Source organism: Mesoplodon bidens, assembly GCF_964165515.1.
Source record: "Mesoplodon bidens genome assembly, chromosome: 1".
Classification (NCBI taxonomy): domain Eukaryota; kingdom Metazoa; phylum Chordata; class Mammalia; order Artiodactyla; family Ziphiidae; genus Mesoplodon; species Mesoplodon bidens.
The window spans coordinates 206,855,287-206,872,603 of record NC_138176.1 but is presented as its reverse complement, the minus strand read 5'-3'; the positions used below and the strand labels follow the sequence as shown (position 1 = coordinate 206,872,603).

Sequence of the window (17,317 nt, the reverse complement as noted above, 5' to 3'; positions counted from 1 at the left end):
AATCTTACAGCTAGTTCAGCTACCAACTATTGGAATAGTCCAATTCACTACTATCAAACTGATCTTCATATTTCTACTCCAATCATTCCACCCAAGCAGAGGAGGTTATCTTTCTAAAACACAAAGCATTACGTATCGTGTTTGATCTCATTCCTCCAGTGGGCATCCTACATACCTAGATTAAATATCATACCATGACCTATAAGCCACTATAGGATCTTCCCTAGCTACCTCTCAGACCTTATTTCCTTCTACTTCCTGCTTTGGTCATTAAACTCCACATTTGCCCCACACTGACTCTTAAGATGTTCCTTAAATGAATTAAGTAGATTTCTTAGTGTCTTGTCCCATGGCCATTGCCTTTGCTATGCCCTCTGGCTGAAATCCTTTTTCATCAGATATCCACGTGGCCAATTTCCTTTTTTTTTTGAATCAAGTCTCTGCTCCAATGATCATGTCCTCAGAAGGTCTTACTAGATGACCCTACTCGAAATAGGGTGTCATTCCTTCATTTTTCTTCATAGCATTTATCAGTAACTGACATTACAACTTGTACTTTCTTCTTTATCTGGTTGCCACCCCCATGAGAATGTAATTCCTTAAAGACAAGGACATAGGTTACTTGTTCGACATTTTAATTCCAAGACCTAAAAACAGTAGTTCATAGAGAGTAGGTTCAGAATAAATGTCTGTTGAATGATAGAATATTCTCCCACTGAGCACACATACTACATACTGCTAATAATGCCTACCTTACCCTGTGGTTTCAGGGTAACTAGCTTCTAGAATTATGACTTTGATAATGAAGCAAACATCTTTTTAAGATTAGTTGGGAAAAATCAAGCACTCAGAGCAATAAAGTGAAATTATTCATTTTAAAAACATTACTTTGAATTATTTGGGGATGAAGAAAAAAGTTAAAGAACTGTTGTTTTAATAAAATAAATAACTTGATCTTTTTTCGTGTATAAAAATATCTGTTAATAAGGACCTTGACTACAGAGTGATTTAAAAATTTTTAACATACACAGGGGGGCCTTTTGGTATTTAGTTTCTTGTGCTTGCCTCTAGGCTTCCCTCTATTCACTCAAGAAAGCTTTCAGGGCTTCACTGGTGGCGCAGTGGTTGAGAGTCCGCCTGCCGATGCAGGGGACACAGGTTCGTGCCGTGGTCCGGGAAGATCCCACATGCCGCGGAGCGGCTGGGCCCGTGAGCCATGGCCGCTGAGCCTGCGCGTCCGGAGCCTGTGCTCCGCAACGGGAGAGGCCACAACAGTGAGAGGCCCGCGTACCGCCAAAAAAAAACAAAAAAGAAAAAGAAAGCTTTCAGTGGGTCATCCCAGCCTCAGCCTCACATTTGATAACCACTTGGTGAACAACAGCAGGGTAAAAGCCGGAATACCTGAAGAACACTGAAGAAACACTGGCTATTTCTTTTATATGCTACATTTTTGAGTGGTGCCAAAGGTATGCTAATATTCCTGGTGTGCTTGGAGTTGGTAAAGTCTAAAGGCTCCTGTACTCCATGCTGGTTAGAACATAACACTACTCATTCCTCCAGTCAGCCTTAATGTACACTAGTATTGTGGGATACACTAGCACTGTATGTAACATCTTAGTATTAACGCTAGAGAAAACAAAAACAAAATGTAAAACAAAGAACAAACCCAGCTCTCTCTTCTGATGCTGAAGTTATCTAGAATAGCTGATGAACAAATTTATTATGTATTAATTCTTGTTCACACCAAGAAAATCTTCATTCTAAGGGATCCTTAATTTGAATGATTAAGGTTTTATGCTCCATTTATTTCCCCTTGTATTTTTTAATTCACTTTAAACCTAACTATTAAAAATAGCTATATGAACCACACTTGACTATATCTCCTCTCCCAATTCCTCAAACACAGGAATTTGTCTTCATTTTAGGTCATATAACTGTAGAGCCTAAATGAACATTAGTCTAAGTCTTGTTTTCGGGTTGATAAAAATGAAGACTAAAGAAAATAAGTAACTTCCCAATATTGCTCAGTTAGCTATCTATAAAATTGGTAGTTAGCCCCAAACCCTCTAAATTCTAATCCAGAACATTTTTACTAAGACTTACATTCCAATTTTTCATTCATCTGAAATTTGTGTCCACATCCAAATGCTAAAATTCACCAATTTAAATGACCTAAATCCACAGATGTCCTCTTAATAACCAATCACAGAATTACATTAGTATGTCTCCCCTTACCCTTTTGACATCCATCTGATCACTTAATTTTACTCTGAATTTTTAACAGTACATTATTCCAACGAGTTTATTAATTAATACTGGCACAGGGCAAGGTCTACCATAACACGATAACTGGTTCATTCATTTAACCTAGTATTCCATTCTCTAATTTTGTGGCTTTGTCAATGTAAAAACTAATGTATCAGATTAAAGGTGACCTAACTTTCATCCTCCGTTAGTCTTATAATAGGATATGCTAGAAGGAAGATCTTGCTTCTTAAACAAATTAAATAAACAGGAAAATTACTACTTGATAAAAGACACTGGTTTTATATTACTACACAAATCCGATGGCACTGGTGGTAGTGGTGGTGGTAGTGGTGTGTGTGTGGAGGAAATTAATTAATACATGAAACTTAATATTTTCCAGGCTAAAATTATCTGAAAACATATATGATCCTTCACAAAAGTCAGTGGTTGACATTTTTAAAATATATTTATATTTGTGCCCATGTATTTTTTTCATAGCTCTGTGTATGTGTTTCATGTTACAAACATCAATCAGTTTGGGACCCTAAATATTCCATAGGTAAGCAGTTACTAATGTCTGTTTACACCATCATTATTAAGCATATCTGAATACTATTTGTTGTCTTAGATTTTTCCACAGATAATATTAGCTTAAGAGTATATTTCTGTTGTACTTTAAATTTGTGAAATATTTACATCACTAGATCTAGCAATCTATCTAGAGAACACAGAATGTTGATATGCCCTAGAATTAAATTCTTACAAGAGTCAGGGATATTTCTTTTGTTGTTGTTGTTATTTTTTGAATTTTTTTATACAGCAGGTTCTTATTATCTATTTTATAAATATTAGTGTATATATGTCAATCCCAAACTCCCACAGGGATAATATTTCTTTTTCTGGTTTGAAAATAAAAACCACCTGTATCTTGGAGTATCACAATCCTCATTAAATGGCATTTTTTTTTTCTGAGAATTAAAAAAAATAGTTCATGGGATTTTCAAGTAGGACTACAAAGGAACAGCTCAGAATGCAGTGACACCTAATGGCAAATCTCTCTTTATAGGCCACAAATGTTATTTTCTAATAAACATCATATTTTTAGTCAAACTAAGTATTGCTACTCACCAATACGTTATTATCTGAAATATCATGAAAATCCAATAGCAGTGCCAAAGACTTCACCTTTTAATACTAAAATAATATATGCAGGTGAAGGAATACTAACCTTTTGGATTAAAAGTGTGGTTTTAAAATTACAATATCTCTTTGAGATAAAATTACAGCATGATAAACTTAGCCTTGGAGATTAGAATTAAATATAATGCATCTCCCATTACTCATAACAACTTCAACTGGTTTCTATTGCTGGATAAGTTGAAAGTTAATGACCTTGATTTTTATTCATATTTGAATTAGAATTTACAGGAGGTATTTACTGGATGTACATTTCACTTGAAGTAGAAAGCAAAGTTCCTCAGTGTAATGGCTTATTAGTCATGTCACAGTTGATATTGTTGATTAATAACATTGTCTAACTAAATGCACATCTGAATTGCACTTCAAATAACTGTATTATTGATACAGAAAAACATACCTCATAAAATATACCCTCATTTTACATTTAGAAGCTACTTCTTAATACTTTCTAGAAGTTTACACTATATGTTATCCATAACTTTGGGAGCAAACAACTACTGTAAATAATAAAAGGATAACTTAAATCATTGAGATATCCCATACAGTGCAGGGTCCTTGATGACTCTTGAAGGCTATCATTAACCAATGCAAATCATGTAAAGAGTTGAAAAAGAAACAGTTTGACAGAAGACACAGTACAACTTCTAGAAATGCTTCTACATTCTGTATTTGATAAAATAGTCCTCAGTGTGTCAGTAATGAAAACTAATGCTTTAAATTTGTCATCTATTATTGTTTATAATGCGGTGACACATCTTATTCACCCACCAGTTTTGTACTTTAAACTTTCTCATAATGAAAATATTCTGTGAATTGTCTTAGGCTTCTCAAACATGTCATAGTTTATGATCTCAGAGGACAAAGTATCATTTGCTTATGAGAAAAAGATGAATAAGGGCTTCATTTCTATTTCCTGTTGGCATAAGTTATTTTACTATGACTGATAACAATAAAAACATGCTAGTGATTTTTATAATATATGAATAAGTACACTTGAGTGTTCCCTTGCAGAGATATATAACTGAGGATAGCTCATTTCAATGAGCTGGTACAGGTACAGGTACCAGATATAGAAATGAGCACACATTAAACTGTTAAAACATGAGATCCTCCGTATTAGATATGAAGCAAAACACAAACTGTGCAGTTGACTGGAAATGCCACCTAATCCCTGCTTAATTAAAGCAGTGCTCTAAACTCCCGTTGTGTTTAGGGAGTAAAGAGTGTGGGACGACTGATGTATGAAGAAAATAGCAGTCAGCGTGGCTAATCTCAAAGACTTTGGAGCTTTCGAGCTACATAAATCAGAGTGACTTTTGAATAGCCTCATGAAACACAATATCATTACCATTCCACTCATGACTTTCTGGTTCTTCCTACAGCATGCAGATCATCAGGAAACTTCTAAGCAATCAAGTAATGGGGGTCTGATGAAATTAATCAATGCACAGGCTCAAAGTAGAAGCATAATTCAAAATTGCACAGTTTTTATATGTCAAAAGACCTTTACTTGGTGGAGGGGGGCAAAGAAGATCACAATTGAGGTGATTCATTTCTAAATACTGTGTGTATTGCATGTGTATTAAACAAGAATATGTAATTATCAAGTATCTTTAAAATATGATTTAACAGAAATTCAAAGTAATTACAATATTAGTGCATTTTTGACTGAAATAAATACATTTCCATTTCAGTCATTAGAGTTTAACCATTATATCTCATCATTGTAGTGAACTAATGTGCTCAAAAAATATATATATTAGAGTTTAAAATATGTAATTGACTTTATTAAAACTACCTGCATGAAATAAAAACAAAGAGAAAGAAAAGAATGGACAAAGTTTTCAAACATATAATTTGGTTCAATACCAAAAAGATTTGATATTTAAAGAACCTATTAGAGCAGTGTCTTTTCATCTTTCAAGCTCGCCTGAACTACATATGGCAGCTACTGTCTACCTGAACACATCATATGAGGCTGTGAAAACCTTTCATTTCCGCTTATCTCCTTACATGTATAGAGTTGAAATATTCACTTTCCCTCCAGTGTCATCACTTTCATCCCTTTAGTCCTGAAATAATACATTCACCACAAGCATACTTGTCACATGAGATACTTAAGTGAAGACTATCACCTCCTAAAGATAATTAATTCTCTTTTCCTATTCAACCAAGTAAGTAAACTGATCCAATGAATATTAACTGGTACTTTAAAATTTTAATATGGGCATTTGGTTTTCAATTTATTTTACTTTGGCCAGGGTGGGGATGGAAGGGAAAGGGGCTTTTAACCTCTGAAGTGTACATAAATTAGACTTGGTCATTTTTTTAAAATTTAATTTAGGAGGTTACATTTTTCAGTATATTATAAAAGATATGAAGCATTTGAAACAACCATCAATTTGCTAGCTTCATGGCAATATTAGGTAGTCTATAAAAGAAGTTAATGTTCTTGTCTAATGTACTAATTGCAGTCAAGTCAAATTAATTGTCTGAGAAGTAACTATTTCTTTCAGTAGTATATACATTTAATGCATACAATCAGCTTTCTAAAGAAATCTGTAATTTGTACACAGTAACTTTTGTGGGGGGGATCTGGTTATAAATAAGTAAGCTGTGTCACACTGACAGACAACAGAATGCCAAAGAAAAAAAAATACAAGTTGTGTTCTATTTTGAAACAAATTCCCAGACTGCATTGCAAAATAGTATTCATCTAGTAGAGGACAGCAAGAGCTGTAGGTGTTTGCAAATAATGTATTTATCGTTTAGACCACAGAATAAGCAATAAAATAAGCATTTATCCACAAGCCTCCCTCCTGAGCAATGATGAGCATAAGCCCTCATCATAACATTAATATAAAGGTACCATGGTAATATATATCTGCATTCCTGCTCCAGTCGTTTACAACTGGACATAAATGTACGTCCTTTCTTTAAGAGGAGCACACGTCATTTCTGAACTCTATCAGAACATTACTGAGACCCTCCATGAGACAATTTCTCCCTGAAAAGTTCTGAACCCGGAGACGCTGTTACCCCAGGCAAAACGTGACCTAGCAGACAAGCTATCTAGTGCTTAATTCACTAAACGCGTTAAGTGCAAGGTTTTCTGAATCCTGACCTCATCACCCCTTGCACAGAGATATATACGGTTCTATTGATATAAATGATAGAGAATGGCAGACGTGTTTACAAAGACAGCCTCTGAGACCAAGAGAGGGAGCCCCCTGGAGCTGAGGGGCTGGCCGCTGTGGACTCGCACACCAGACACAAGCCTTTAGCTCAGGCAGGCACAAAGGCACAACCTCCACCTGCAGCAGGTTCCCCTTCCAGGACGCGCGCGCGCGCGCGCGCGCGTGTGTATGTGTGTGTGTTGCGCGGGGGAGGGGCAGGGGGCGGAAAGGGGAGATGCTGCGACCCATCTGTCGCCTCAATTTGCAGAGCATCAAGCCGTGTGGACACATAAAGTCCTGCGCCCGGAAAAATTCCCCAAGGGGGGCCTCTCCTCAGCGCAGTAACTGAACCCCGCTGGCCCGCGGACGCGAATTTCCGAAAAGGAAATCGTCGCATTAACGCAGAAAAGGCTGCAAGAGCCGGTCTCGGTTCAGCTCTCACGGATTAGCAAGTGAGAAGAGTTGGAGCCTGAAGCCGCGAGCGCTGTGCATGATAATGACGTGCAGCCCGCGCCCGCCGCGGCCAGACGCGGCCCGTCTGGGTGCCAATAGGTAGGGCCACGAGTATCTCCAAGGCGGCTCGGCGTCCTTCCCGGACTCAGGCCGCCCGTAGCCCAAGCGCCTTTGCTCTCGGCCTTGAGCTGCAACTCAGAGTTGACGGCGAGGCGAGGCGAGGCGGCTGTTCGCCAGGCAGCCCACGAGGGCGGCGCGCGCGCATGTGCTCCCGCGTTTCCCGAGCGCCCGGGGCCAGTCTCGCCGCCGCGCCAGGCCCGGGGAGCGCGAGCGAGGCAGCGAGGTGCGCGGCTCCCAGTAGCGAGCACCGCGCAGCCGAGAGGACAGGAAGCGGAGACGGAGGCTGGGGGCTCAGCCAGCAGCCCGTCACCGTCGCACGCGCTGCGGCGAGCGCGGCCCGCTCACGTTGCAAAACCACCTGTTCGATCCGAAGGGCGCTCTCCCCCACCCCCACCTCGCACCTCAGCCCTTTTCGCCTCACAGGTGACACCTCAGTTCCCCCAAAAGGTACTTTTTTTTTTTTTTTAATGGAGCAAATGTATATCCGGGAAAGAACATGGAAGGTAGAGTCGATGAAACTTCTTTTCCTCACACACCAGAAGCCCCCCGCGCTCCCCGGCACGCACGCACGCTGAGGTAGATTCGAGACCCCCAAAGCATCCAGCCCACACTCCCCGATACACCGCGAAACAACAGCACCAGGCAAGGTTCGAGCATCCGCATCCTCTCAGAAAGCTGCCCAAGTGTGAGGGAAGGTAGCGGGAAGGGGCAAGGAACCGAAGCCAGCGGCAACGAGCCACACTGAGGGCGGACAGGGGGAAGGAGAGGGGGAAGCAAAGGGGAAACATCTGCGAGCCGAAACGGTAAAAGTACCCACGGGCAGCGCCAGCCCTTTCTTACCGATGTGAATGATGGAATCCGCACTCGCCGAGTCCCAGGTTCGAGACCACCAGAAGGACAAAACCAAGAGCAAGGGGAAAACTTCCATCTCCGCCTATGTTGCTTGTCTTTGAGGATGGATTTTCTTTCAATATTAAAAAAAAAAAAGTCCAAAGAGTTTGAGGTCACGATAGTTTAGCACAGCTTTTTCTTTTTCTTTTTCTTTTCCTTTTGTCCCCCTCAATTCCTGTTACCAGACCAAAGCTTTTATAATCGTCGCTGAGGAAGGCAGAGCGAATAAGAGAGCCCAGCCTGAGGAAACCTCCTTAGCAAAGCCGTGTCACTTGGAGGGGAATTTTGGCATCGCCAGAGTTGTTTGCAGTTTGGCTTTTTAAAAATGTATCCAGCCTCGCTGCTCTCGGGCAGGGAGAGAGGCTGGAGCTCAGACCAACCCCATCCGTGCGCCGGGGCCGTGGGTCTCCGGTCCCAGCTCCGCCGCAACTTCCAACATACCAACCCCCTCCTCCCCGCTCACGCCGGATGTTCCCCTCCCCCTCCCCCCAGCGAAAAAGCCCCCTCCCCCTCCCGCCCCAACGGCCTGCAGAGAATCACTTGTCTTCGCTGCCAAAATGAAATCTAAGTGGAAAGGAAAGATTAGGAGATTCCGAGCGGAACAGCCAGATTCCAGCAGGGAGGGGAAAAAGCCCTCTCCAAGAGGGGTGGTAAAAGTGAACTTCAAGGTAATGCAGATAGTAATGCAGAGAAATTCCCCTTCTGCGCGAGGCGGGAGCGGAGTTCGTCAAGGCGGGCCCGGGGAGCCGGTTCGCTCGGGCGCGGTGGCGGGGGAGTTGCGCCGGGCGCGAGCTGCGGGGCTGGGCCGGAGGAGGGAAGCCACCGCGGGCCGCAGGATGCTTTTGGAGCGATTCGCCTGGCGGGATGCAGGAAGCGAGCAAGGAGCGAGCCTGGCAGCTTCAGCACTAGACCCACGTTGCCTAGAAATGGATCACCTAGGAGAACGAGCGAGCCCGCGAGAGAGCGGTGCTGTCAGGCGGAGAGAGGGGGAAACCGAGAGAGGAAGAGCTTCTCTCTAATAACCACCTCCTCCCCCTATCTGCAATACAAGGGAGAAACAAAATAGTGCTCTCATTTCCCCTGGAATCTTCAACCGGGACTGAGAAAAAGCCAGGACTCAAAAGACGTTGACGCCTTTTTTTTTTTTTTAACGAGGTTAAAGGCAACCTAAAAAAGCCACCCCAATTATTAAACCTTGCTATTGCTATTCTCCAACAGGTATCAGACTTTTTCTAGTCTTTGCCTGGAATTAGTCACATTGCTTAAAAACAAATTAGGGACACCTGGTCACTAAGGGAAAAGAGACCTAGAAAGCTTTTAATGAGATTTCAATTATAAAGTTATAAAAAGGAGAGGACGTGCTAATTACCTTTTATACAGTGATTTTTTTTCTGTCTCCAGTGTATTTTTTAGGTAATCAGGAGAGAGTAAGGATAAAGGAGATCTTGAAATTTTAAACATGTAATAATTAAATGAAACAGAAACGCATGCTTCAGTGAAACATTTGATAAAAACGTTACATTGACTAGCTTGTCCACAGACCTGTGTATATAAATGCAGAATGAGGAAGTTGGTTGCTTCTCCATGGAAAGAGCTGAGAAAGTACTGAATGACAGCCTCCCAATACCAGAATGAAAGGATTTTCTGCAAGCATACACCTTAAAAGAAAATCCTTAGGACTGTGGCTTCCTTTCTTCTCATGGTTAACTTACATCCAGTCTGGCCTCATTTCAGAATGGAGATTTGTTAACACAACCAAGTGAGTAGCGCAGTCCAGGTATAAATGGGCCCAATATTATTTCAATTATAATTGGAATCTTTGGGGAATGTTGCCACGTGGTATGTATGGATGTCAAACTCCTCAACCTTTCAGAGCCCTCCCTTATCTCCAAATATGGCACACCTCTTTTCTTCTTACACTCTCACTTGAGCCCTTCTCTCTAATCTGGTAATTAGGCTATTATTTCTCCAAACATAATTGTATATCACTTCTGTGAAATGGCTTCTTTCATTCACCTTGTGTATTTTTTCCCTGAACATTCTAGAAAATGCTGTGCTGCCATATTGTTACTTAGGTTAATCTGTTGGAAGGCATCTATTCATCCTCCCAACCACTCTCCTCAGGCACTTCAAGGCTTAGTTCACATTTTGCCCATGATGTCATATCCAATCCTTTAATATGGGATCATATGGAATAAATCCATCTTCCTTCTGTGTTCTCATAGCGCACTCTACCTTTGATTTAGAGTCAGACAGGATGACTTCTGAACTAGACCACTGATGCCTTGAGGGTGAGGACCATAGCTTATTCATATTTTATTCACTGCAGCATTTTACATAGAGCCCCTTGGTTGACTTGAAATTAATTCATCACTTCCTTCTGAATTTGGCATAAATCAGTGCTTCCAAAAAGCCATCACTGATTAATTCCTCTCAATTTTCATCATTCCTTTATTTTTTTTCCATTAGTACATGTTGATTCAATATTGATTTTATTGATGTTGTTGATATCATTTTACTTCTTCAAGGGTTCTCTGTCGATTTCATGGATCATATTTTGTTGTTACAGATAATGAAGTCTGAAAAAAACAGATTTATCTCCCCCATAGCTTGCTTCTATTACATTATTCACAAGGGTATTTTAAAAATTGATGAGTCACTATATGCTCAATCAAGAAAAAACTTGTGCAGTAACCATTAACATGGAAAGAACACTAATATCTTAGAATCAGAGAATGGGAAGGAACTTCAGAACATTAGCTAGCCCAGTCCTTGCTTAATAAATGTCATTGCTGGGGATAGCTAAATTTAGACAATTCATACTATCTTCTCTCTTGGAAATTTGTTCTAGTGTATTATAAACAAAACGTTTTCATTATTCCAAAATCGTCCAAATAATTTCTATGTCCAATGAGTTATAATTAATGGTTTTTGTATGGAATATAAGTTTAAAAACATTTTAAATTTTTGTGTAAACTATATTTTCTATTTTAGAAAATTGCATATTGTGATATAATAGTTAGACTTTTAATGTGTAAGTTAGACGTTACATTCCAGAAGAAAAAAAAAAAAATTCACTGGCTATACTTTTATATAGGCTTTTAATGAAGTACATCTGTTAGTCTAATGAAGGTTACTTAGCTGTAATTCATGTATTATCATATAGAAATAGCTTGCTGCACTGAAATTCAAAACTCTGTGACATTATAACATATTTTGGGGAAAAAACAGCTTTGTTCACTAAAGTTTTATAACCAATGATTAATTTTTGGAATAAAAATTTAAGTGAACTATGATTTATGAATTTATTCTTCCTATGTGAAGATTGTCACTTGAACCATTAGTTGTGATGTGCATATCAATAATTTGAAGAAATGGTAGATAATCTTAGTAGCTTTAAGATGCAAAGTATAATGATTATTTTTTTATGGAAAAACATAACTTGGGAAGAATATTAATTTGCATTGTTGAAGAGACATGCAATTAAATTACAGTCTCCTTTAGTTGTTACAATGTACTGTGTGTGAAGAAAGCAATGTAATGAAAATCCTTGGAATGCATAAATTTTTCATTTTCACTTTTAAAAAATACTAAGAATACCAATGTCTAAACTTTAAAAATTAACTGCTCACAGGATGTTGTAACAGCAGTAAGTCAACGCACATTAGTCAAGTTAAAGAACTCTTCAATAGTATTCAATGACTCGAGAGATTTATTTTGTTTTAATATAAAAATCTGTAAATTTATGATAGCCTAATTAAAAATTAGGAGAAAAGTTAACTTGAAAAGAATAGCAGAGAAAAAAATGGAGTATAATGCATTTTGATCATTATTTCTAATGCACTATAATTGTATCATTAGTATTATACATACAGATAGGCACACAAAAGATTCTAAGTATTTATAACTTTAACATGAATATGAAAGCAAAACTATAAAAGAGCAATAACTGACTACCTATATATGCAGGCAGTAAAAAAATTTAACCATAAAATTATAATTGACATGTTCATTTGCACAAGTGAAAAAAGAATTTGTTTGTTTGTTTGTTTGAGAGGCTGAAAAGGCAACTTTTATACTTCGTAGATCAAAAAAGTTCAGAGCTCAATGGGAATTTACAGCCTCTGTTATTCAATGCCTGGTTTTCTAGAAAAGGATGGGAAATTGAGTCATAGAAGTTGTACTGATAATTTGTTGAAAGACTTGAACTTAGAAAACACATTTTTTTTACTTTTAAATATGCTTCAACTTAATCATTATAACGCATATTCCTTTATAACATATTCACATTGGGTATACTATGTCTTTTTTTTTTTTTTTTTAGGTCAACCTGGCACTGACTCATAACTTTCTACTCTGTCAAACTGTTATACCCATAACACTAATACAAATCTTATCCTTGGTGATAGGCAATAACCCCATCCTTCCTCCCTCCCTTTCTTCCTTCCTTCCCTCAACATTAAGCTCTTAATTCCTTCCTCCCTTTCAAAGCTTTCCCTAAATCTGTAAAGCTGCCCTGTCAGAGCAATGTCATATTTTCTTCTAACTCCATGTGATATAAATTCCAACCAAATTCGGCAACTATATTGATTGATTTTTTTTAATATAAGCACTTTACCAGACTCATCTATTATTAAAGTTAATTCAAGTCAAAACTTTGAATTTCATAGCTTTTCCACTGTCCATACATTAGCCATGATATTGAACTTTTAGTAGCAAGAATTCAGTTGCACATATTGGTGGACCTCTTTTAGTTTAGACCTCTTATCTCTTCGGTCTGGATGTTGATGTGGAATTTTAAGTGGAATATTAATATTAAACACCAAGCAATTGGTAGATGGAGGTCAAATGACAACTTGCAACCCAACAGGGGCACTTTACTGAGATTGGCCCCTCACTACATTATATCCTGTCCCCACCAGATGGCAGCCATGCTTGATGTAGATTTAATCAGCTTACTTTTTAAAATGTCTCAATACTTAACAGTTTACCATAGTATAATTAGCCCATATTAATCAAATTACTATATTTAAGTAAACTTGATATTTTAAGTGATCCTTTTTCAGGTAACTTGATTTTCTGAAGTTTTATTTCTTCTAAAGCTTTCAGGAATAATAAGTATAATATCATGCTCTTATATCTGCTGTATTCACATCTTCTTTGATTTTATCAGTTACTTAGGAATTAAATGTCAATAGAACAAGCTTTAATAATATGCCACTCAATCCTATGTTAAGGGGTAATTAGAACATTGTGAAATATTATGTCATTCAAATTTTTGGTATAAATATTAAAATTTTAAAAATGAGGCTTATTTTGCTATTTCATTTTTCTACAGAAAAATAATATTTTATACATCCTGAGTTAAGCAATTTCACTTGGCCATGGGATATAGAAATTGTCTATGAATTATATGATTGACACTTCTGGTGTGGCATATCATTTGAAACAAATGTCTAACAAATAAGTCAAAAGCAAAAAGAAATGCATGATGTCAACTATAATAAATAGCAATTATTATTTGACCCTTAAAAATCAGATTTTATTATCTTCCCATGATTAACCATTTTATTTCTGAAATGAACTGTTTCTTTTGAAACATATTTCTCTAGGCAAAGAAGTAGCTCAGGGCTTCCCTGGTGGTGCAATGGTTGAGAGTCCGCCTGCCGATGCAGAGGACACGGGTTCGTGCCCCGGTCCGGGAGGATCCCACATGACACGGAGCAGCTGGGCCCGTGAGCCATGGCCGCTGAGCTTGCGCGTCCAGACCCTGTGCTCCGCAACGGGAGAGGCTGCAACGGTGAGAGGCCCGCGTACCGCAAAAAAAAAAGAAGTAGCTCAGATACAAAGTGTGTTTGTGCAATATGCTGCAGATAATAAACTATATATTTTAGCTTAAAATAGATTGTATTTTATAGCAGATATCATGGGCAAAAATTTAAATAGAGAAACAAAAGTTTGGTCAATATTCAGTCATTTACACACACACATACTGGCTTTACGGGAGTTTTCAAAGTAGTGATAAAACTCTATAACATTTAATTTAATTCACTTCTTAGTGGGTAGAGTACATAATCAGTACAGACTCAAATAAAATATATTCCTTATTCCTTGTTGGCCCTGCAAATTGATGGCAAATCTAAATAATTAATTACAAATAAATGAATTAACTAATAAGTGAATGAAAGGATAAAATGAAAAATTTTAAACATTCTGGAATATAATTCAGGCAGCATAAGACAAGAGCATCTTGACTCATTGCAGAATAAACAGATTACTGAGGTATCAAAGTAGTCTGTTCGTAAGATCATTTCATCTATTTATCAGTCCCATTGTTTACAACACAGATAGGGGTTATCTCTTGGTGTGGAAAAGAGGAAAGATGTTTTGAAAGGATTCTTTGGAAGATGACAATAAATAATTATCTCAGCAACAGAAGCCCAAACATGAATCTCTGCCCAAATTTAACTTGACTTATGTTTTATATGACTCAAGAGAATGCAGGGGGGATAAAACTAAATTTTATATTAGATATTAAAGAATTTATCTAAAGTTTGCTAATATAAAATTAGTCATATTGTCAACACTTTGTTTCATTCTTGTTTTTACACTATACTGCTTTATCACATTTTTAAAAATTTCATCAAGATAAAGTTAAACCATAAAGAATCAGACACAGCATCAAAGTTGTGAAAATGAAACAATCTTACAAAAATTTTTAATGCCTATGCAGTTAGAAATATCTGAACCAGCATTTCCTACATTGTGCTCTATGGAATACTTGTTCTGGAAAAAAAAAGAGAGAGAGAGAGAGAGATTTAGTAGCCATGTAAGACTGCAAAATGCTAAATAGATTTTTCTTCTTAGAGATCTAGAGTGTACATTAACATATCGATATTAAAAACATGAAGAGGTTTCTAGGTAACAAATTATTAACCTTTATTTAACCGAGACTCTTTCAAACTTATATAACTGACAATTTCCTGCTTTTTATGCACAGAATGAACATTCTTTGTTATACTGTTGCAATCCATTTCTATTTTCCAAAAATAATTTTGTTTGTTTTTTTCCTCCTCTGTTTGTGGATGGTTATATTAGCTAGATTGCAGATGGGTAGGCTGGTTTATCATATCTGGGGAGTGATTCTGTTTTGTGCCATAGTAGGAACTTCATGGGCTATAATTTGAACTTTAATGATGAAGGAAAATATACCACTCAACAATAAACATGTTTTCTTTTTAAAATGTTTTATAGATTTCCATGTCTGCTTAGGATGTACAAAGCCAAAGGAAAACATTGCTCTGATCCTAACAATAAGAAATTATTGGATGATCTATAAAAATGTAACCTTCCTTGAACCCATCAGAGAGCTGAGGTGGTGAGACAACAAAGCAAACTATGTTCCAAAGAGTGGCAAGCACCTCTAACGTGAGACAGGACACAAACCTGCTTCATTTTGGCAGAGCACAGAGGACAAATTTGGTGTAGCAGGTAAGAAGAAATCAACAAAAATTTTCATAAAATCCTAAAGGGTGAATTTGTGGTAGCATAAAACTTTAGAATAACTGGGAGCATCAGACACAAGGTGGTGTGCACTCACTCATAAGCTCTTTTCTATGGATCTGCATAGGGGCTCATGGGAAAGAACGCGAGCAGGGCAGGATACCAGAAATACCCCATAACTGCTACAGGCATAGTGGAGACGGAACAGTCTCAAAATATGATCCACTTGCCTGGGCTCTCCTCATTAGGGAAAAAAATGCTTCAAGCTGCTGAGGAAGGGACAACAAACTGTATTGTAACGGGGACCAGGCAAAGATCCAGTGCTTGTGTAGAAGCAAAACTCATCAGTTTCTAGAGAAGGGTTAGTAGCTCTGCTTTCTGACATCAGAAACCAAGAAAAGATCACTGCTTCTGGGAAAGTGATAGAATCAAAATAGTCTGCCACTAAGGTTCAGATAAGAAAGCCTTGGGCTTCCCTGGTGGCTCAGTGGTTGAGAGTCCGCCTGCCGATGCAGGGGACACGTGTTCGTGCCCCGGTCTGGGAGGATCCCACATGCCGCGGAGCGGCTGGGCCCGTGAGCCATGGCCACTGAGCCTGCGCGTCCGGAGCCTGTGCTCCACAACGGGAGAGGCCACAACAGTGAGAGGCCCGCGTACCGCAAAAAAAAAAAAAAAAAAAAAAAAGAAAAAGCAGAGATATGCTACTGCTGGGAGCAAGAAGGAGCAAAATTATCTCTCCTGTTTAATAACCTCTATGAATACAAGTGTGAATATGACTATCATTGAGATGAGGGAAACAAGAATAATACCAGGACCCCCTTCCTGACCCTCAGGGACACAGATGCTGTCTCCAATTGAGCTTTCACCAGAAGAACTAAAACCCTACTCCTTGCCCCTACCATGAGCCTAGAACTGAGTAATAAGCAATAGAAGACTACCACTGGTAGAGAGAAAAGAATGTGAAGAGAGACCCACTATTTAGCACAGTCATGCAACACATTCTGAAAACTGAGGTGGAAGCAGAAAAACTGAAAAAAACCCTCTAGCACCACGGGGCTCACTCCAGGCACATGATTTAGGCAGCGCATCACTGAAGTAACTTGAAGGTAACAATGTCGACAACAAAACCCAAACCCAACTGAATCATTTACTACCATTGTAACAGAAAAAGAGTTGTATTCATTTCCAGCTATAAATACTCTTGATTCAGACTCTACTGTTCTTCAGTTGACAATGTGCAGTATACATTCTAAAATTATATGACAAACAAAATAGCAAGAAAAAAAGTCATTTTCCAGAGATAACGCACTCAACAGAAGCAGATTGAGCTATTACCAAGACATTTAAACTATCAGTCAGGGCCTTTATAATAACTATACTTTAATGTGTTAAAGGATGTAGTGGTACAGGTAAAGAACATATGTGAACAGATGAGAAATTTCAACAGAAAGATGGAAACTATTAATATGAGTAAAATAAAATCCCACCCCCAAAAAACACATGCTATCAGGGTGAAGAATTTCTGTGATGCTCTTGACACATCTGAGGAAGAAATTTGTAAACTTAATAGTAGGTTGATTTAAATTGTGCAAAATGAAACATAAAAAGAAAAATGAATTTTAAAAAATAGAGCAGAACATCCAGGAGCTGTGGGACAATATCAAATGGTCTAACATGTGTATGCTTTGATTTATAGAGGAAAATAAAAAGAAAGGGGAAGAAAAAAT

The 17,317-nt window shown here is 38.3% G+C and overlaps 1 protein-coding gene across 3 annotated transcripts in view; it reads right to left on the bottom strand.

The window, feature by feature from the left end:
* Positions 1-8,191, bottom strand: part of GRID2 (glutamate ionotropic receptor delta type subunit 2) — a gene marked incomplete at its 3' end in the record, with an annotated part of 1,358,095 nt that extends 1,349,904 nt beyond the window's left edge. For all 3 annotated transcript variants that reach the window (XM_081252684.1, XM_081252683.1, XM_081252685.1), the window contains exon 1: positions 8,037-8,191. In XM_081252684.1, coding sequence (XP_081108810.1) covers positions 8,037-8,124 — 88 coding nt within the window. In that variant the 5' untranslated portion in view covers positions 8,125-8,191. The remainder of the gene's footprint in view (positions 1-8,036) is intronic.
* Positions 8,192-17,317: the final 9,126 nt, after the last annotated feature.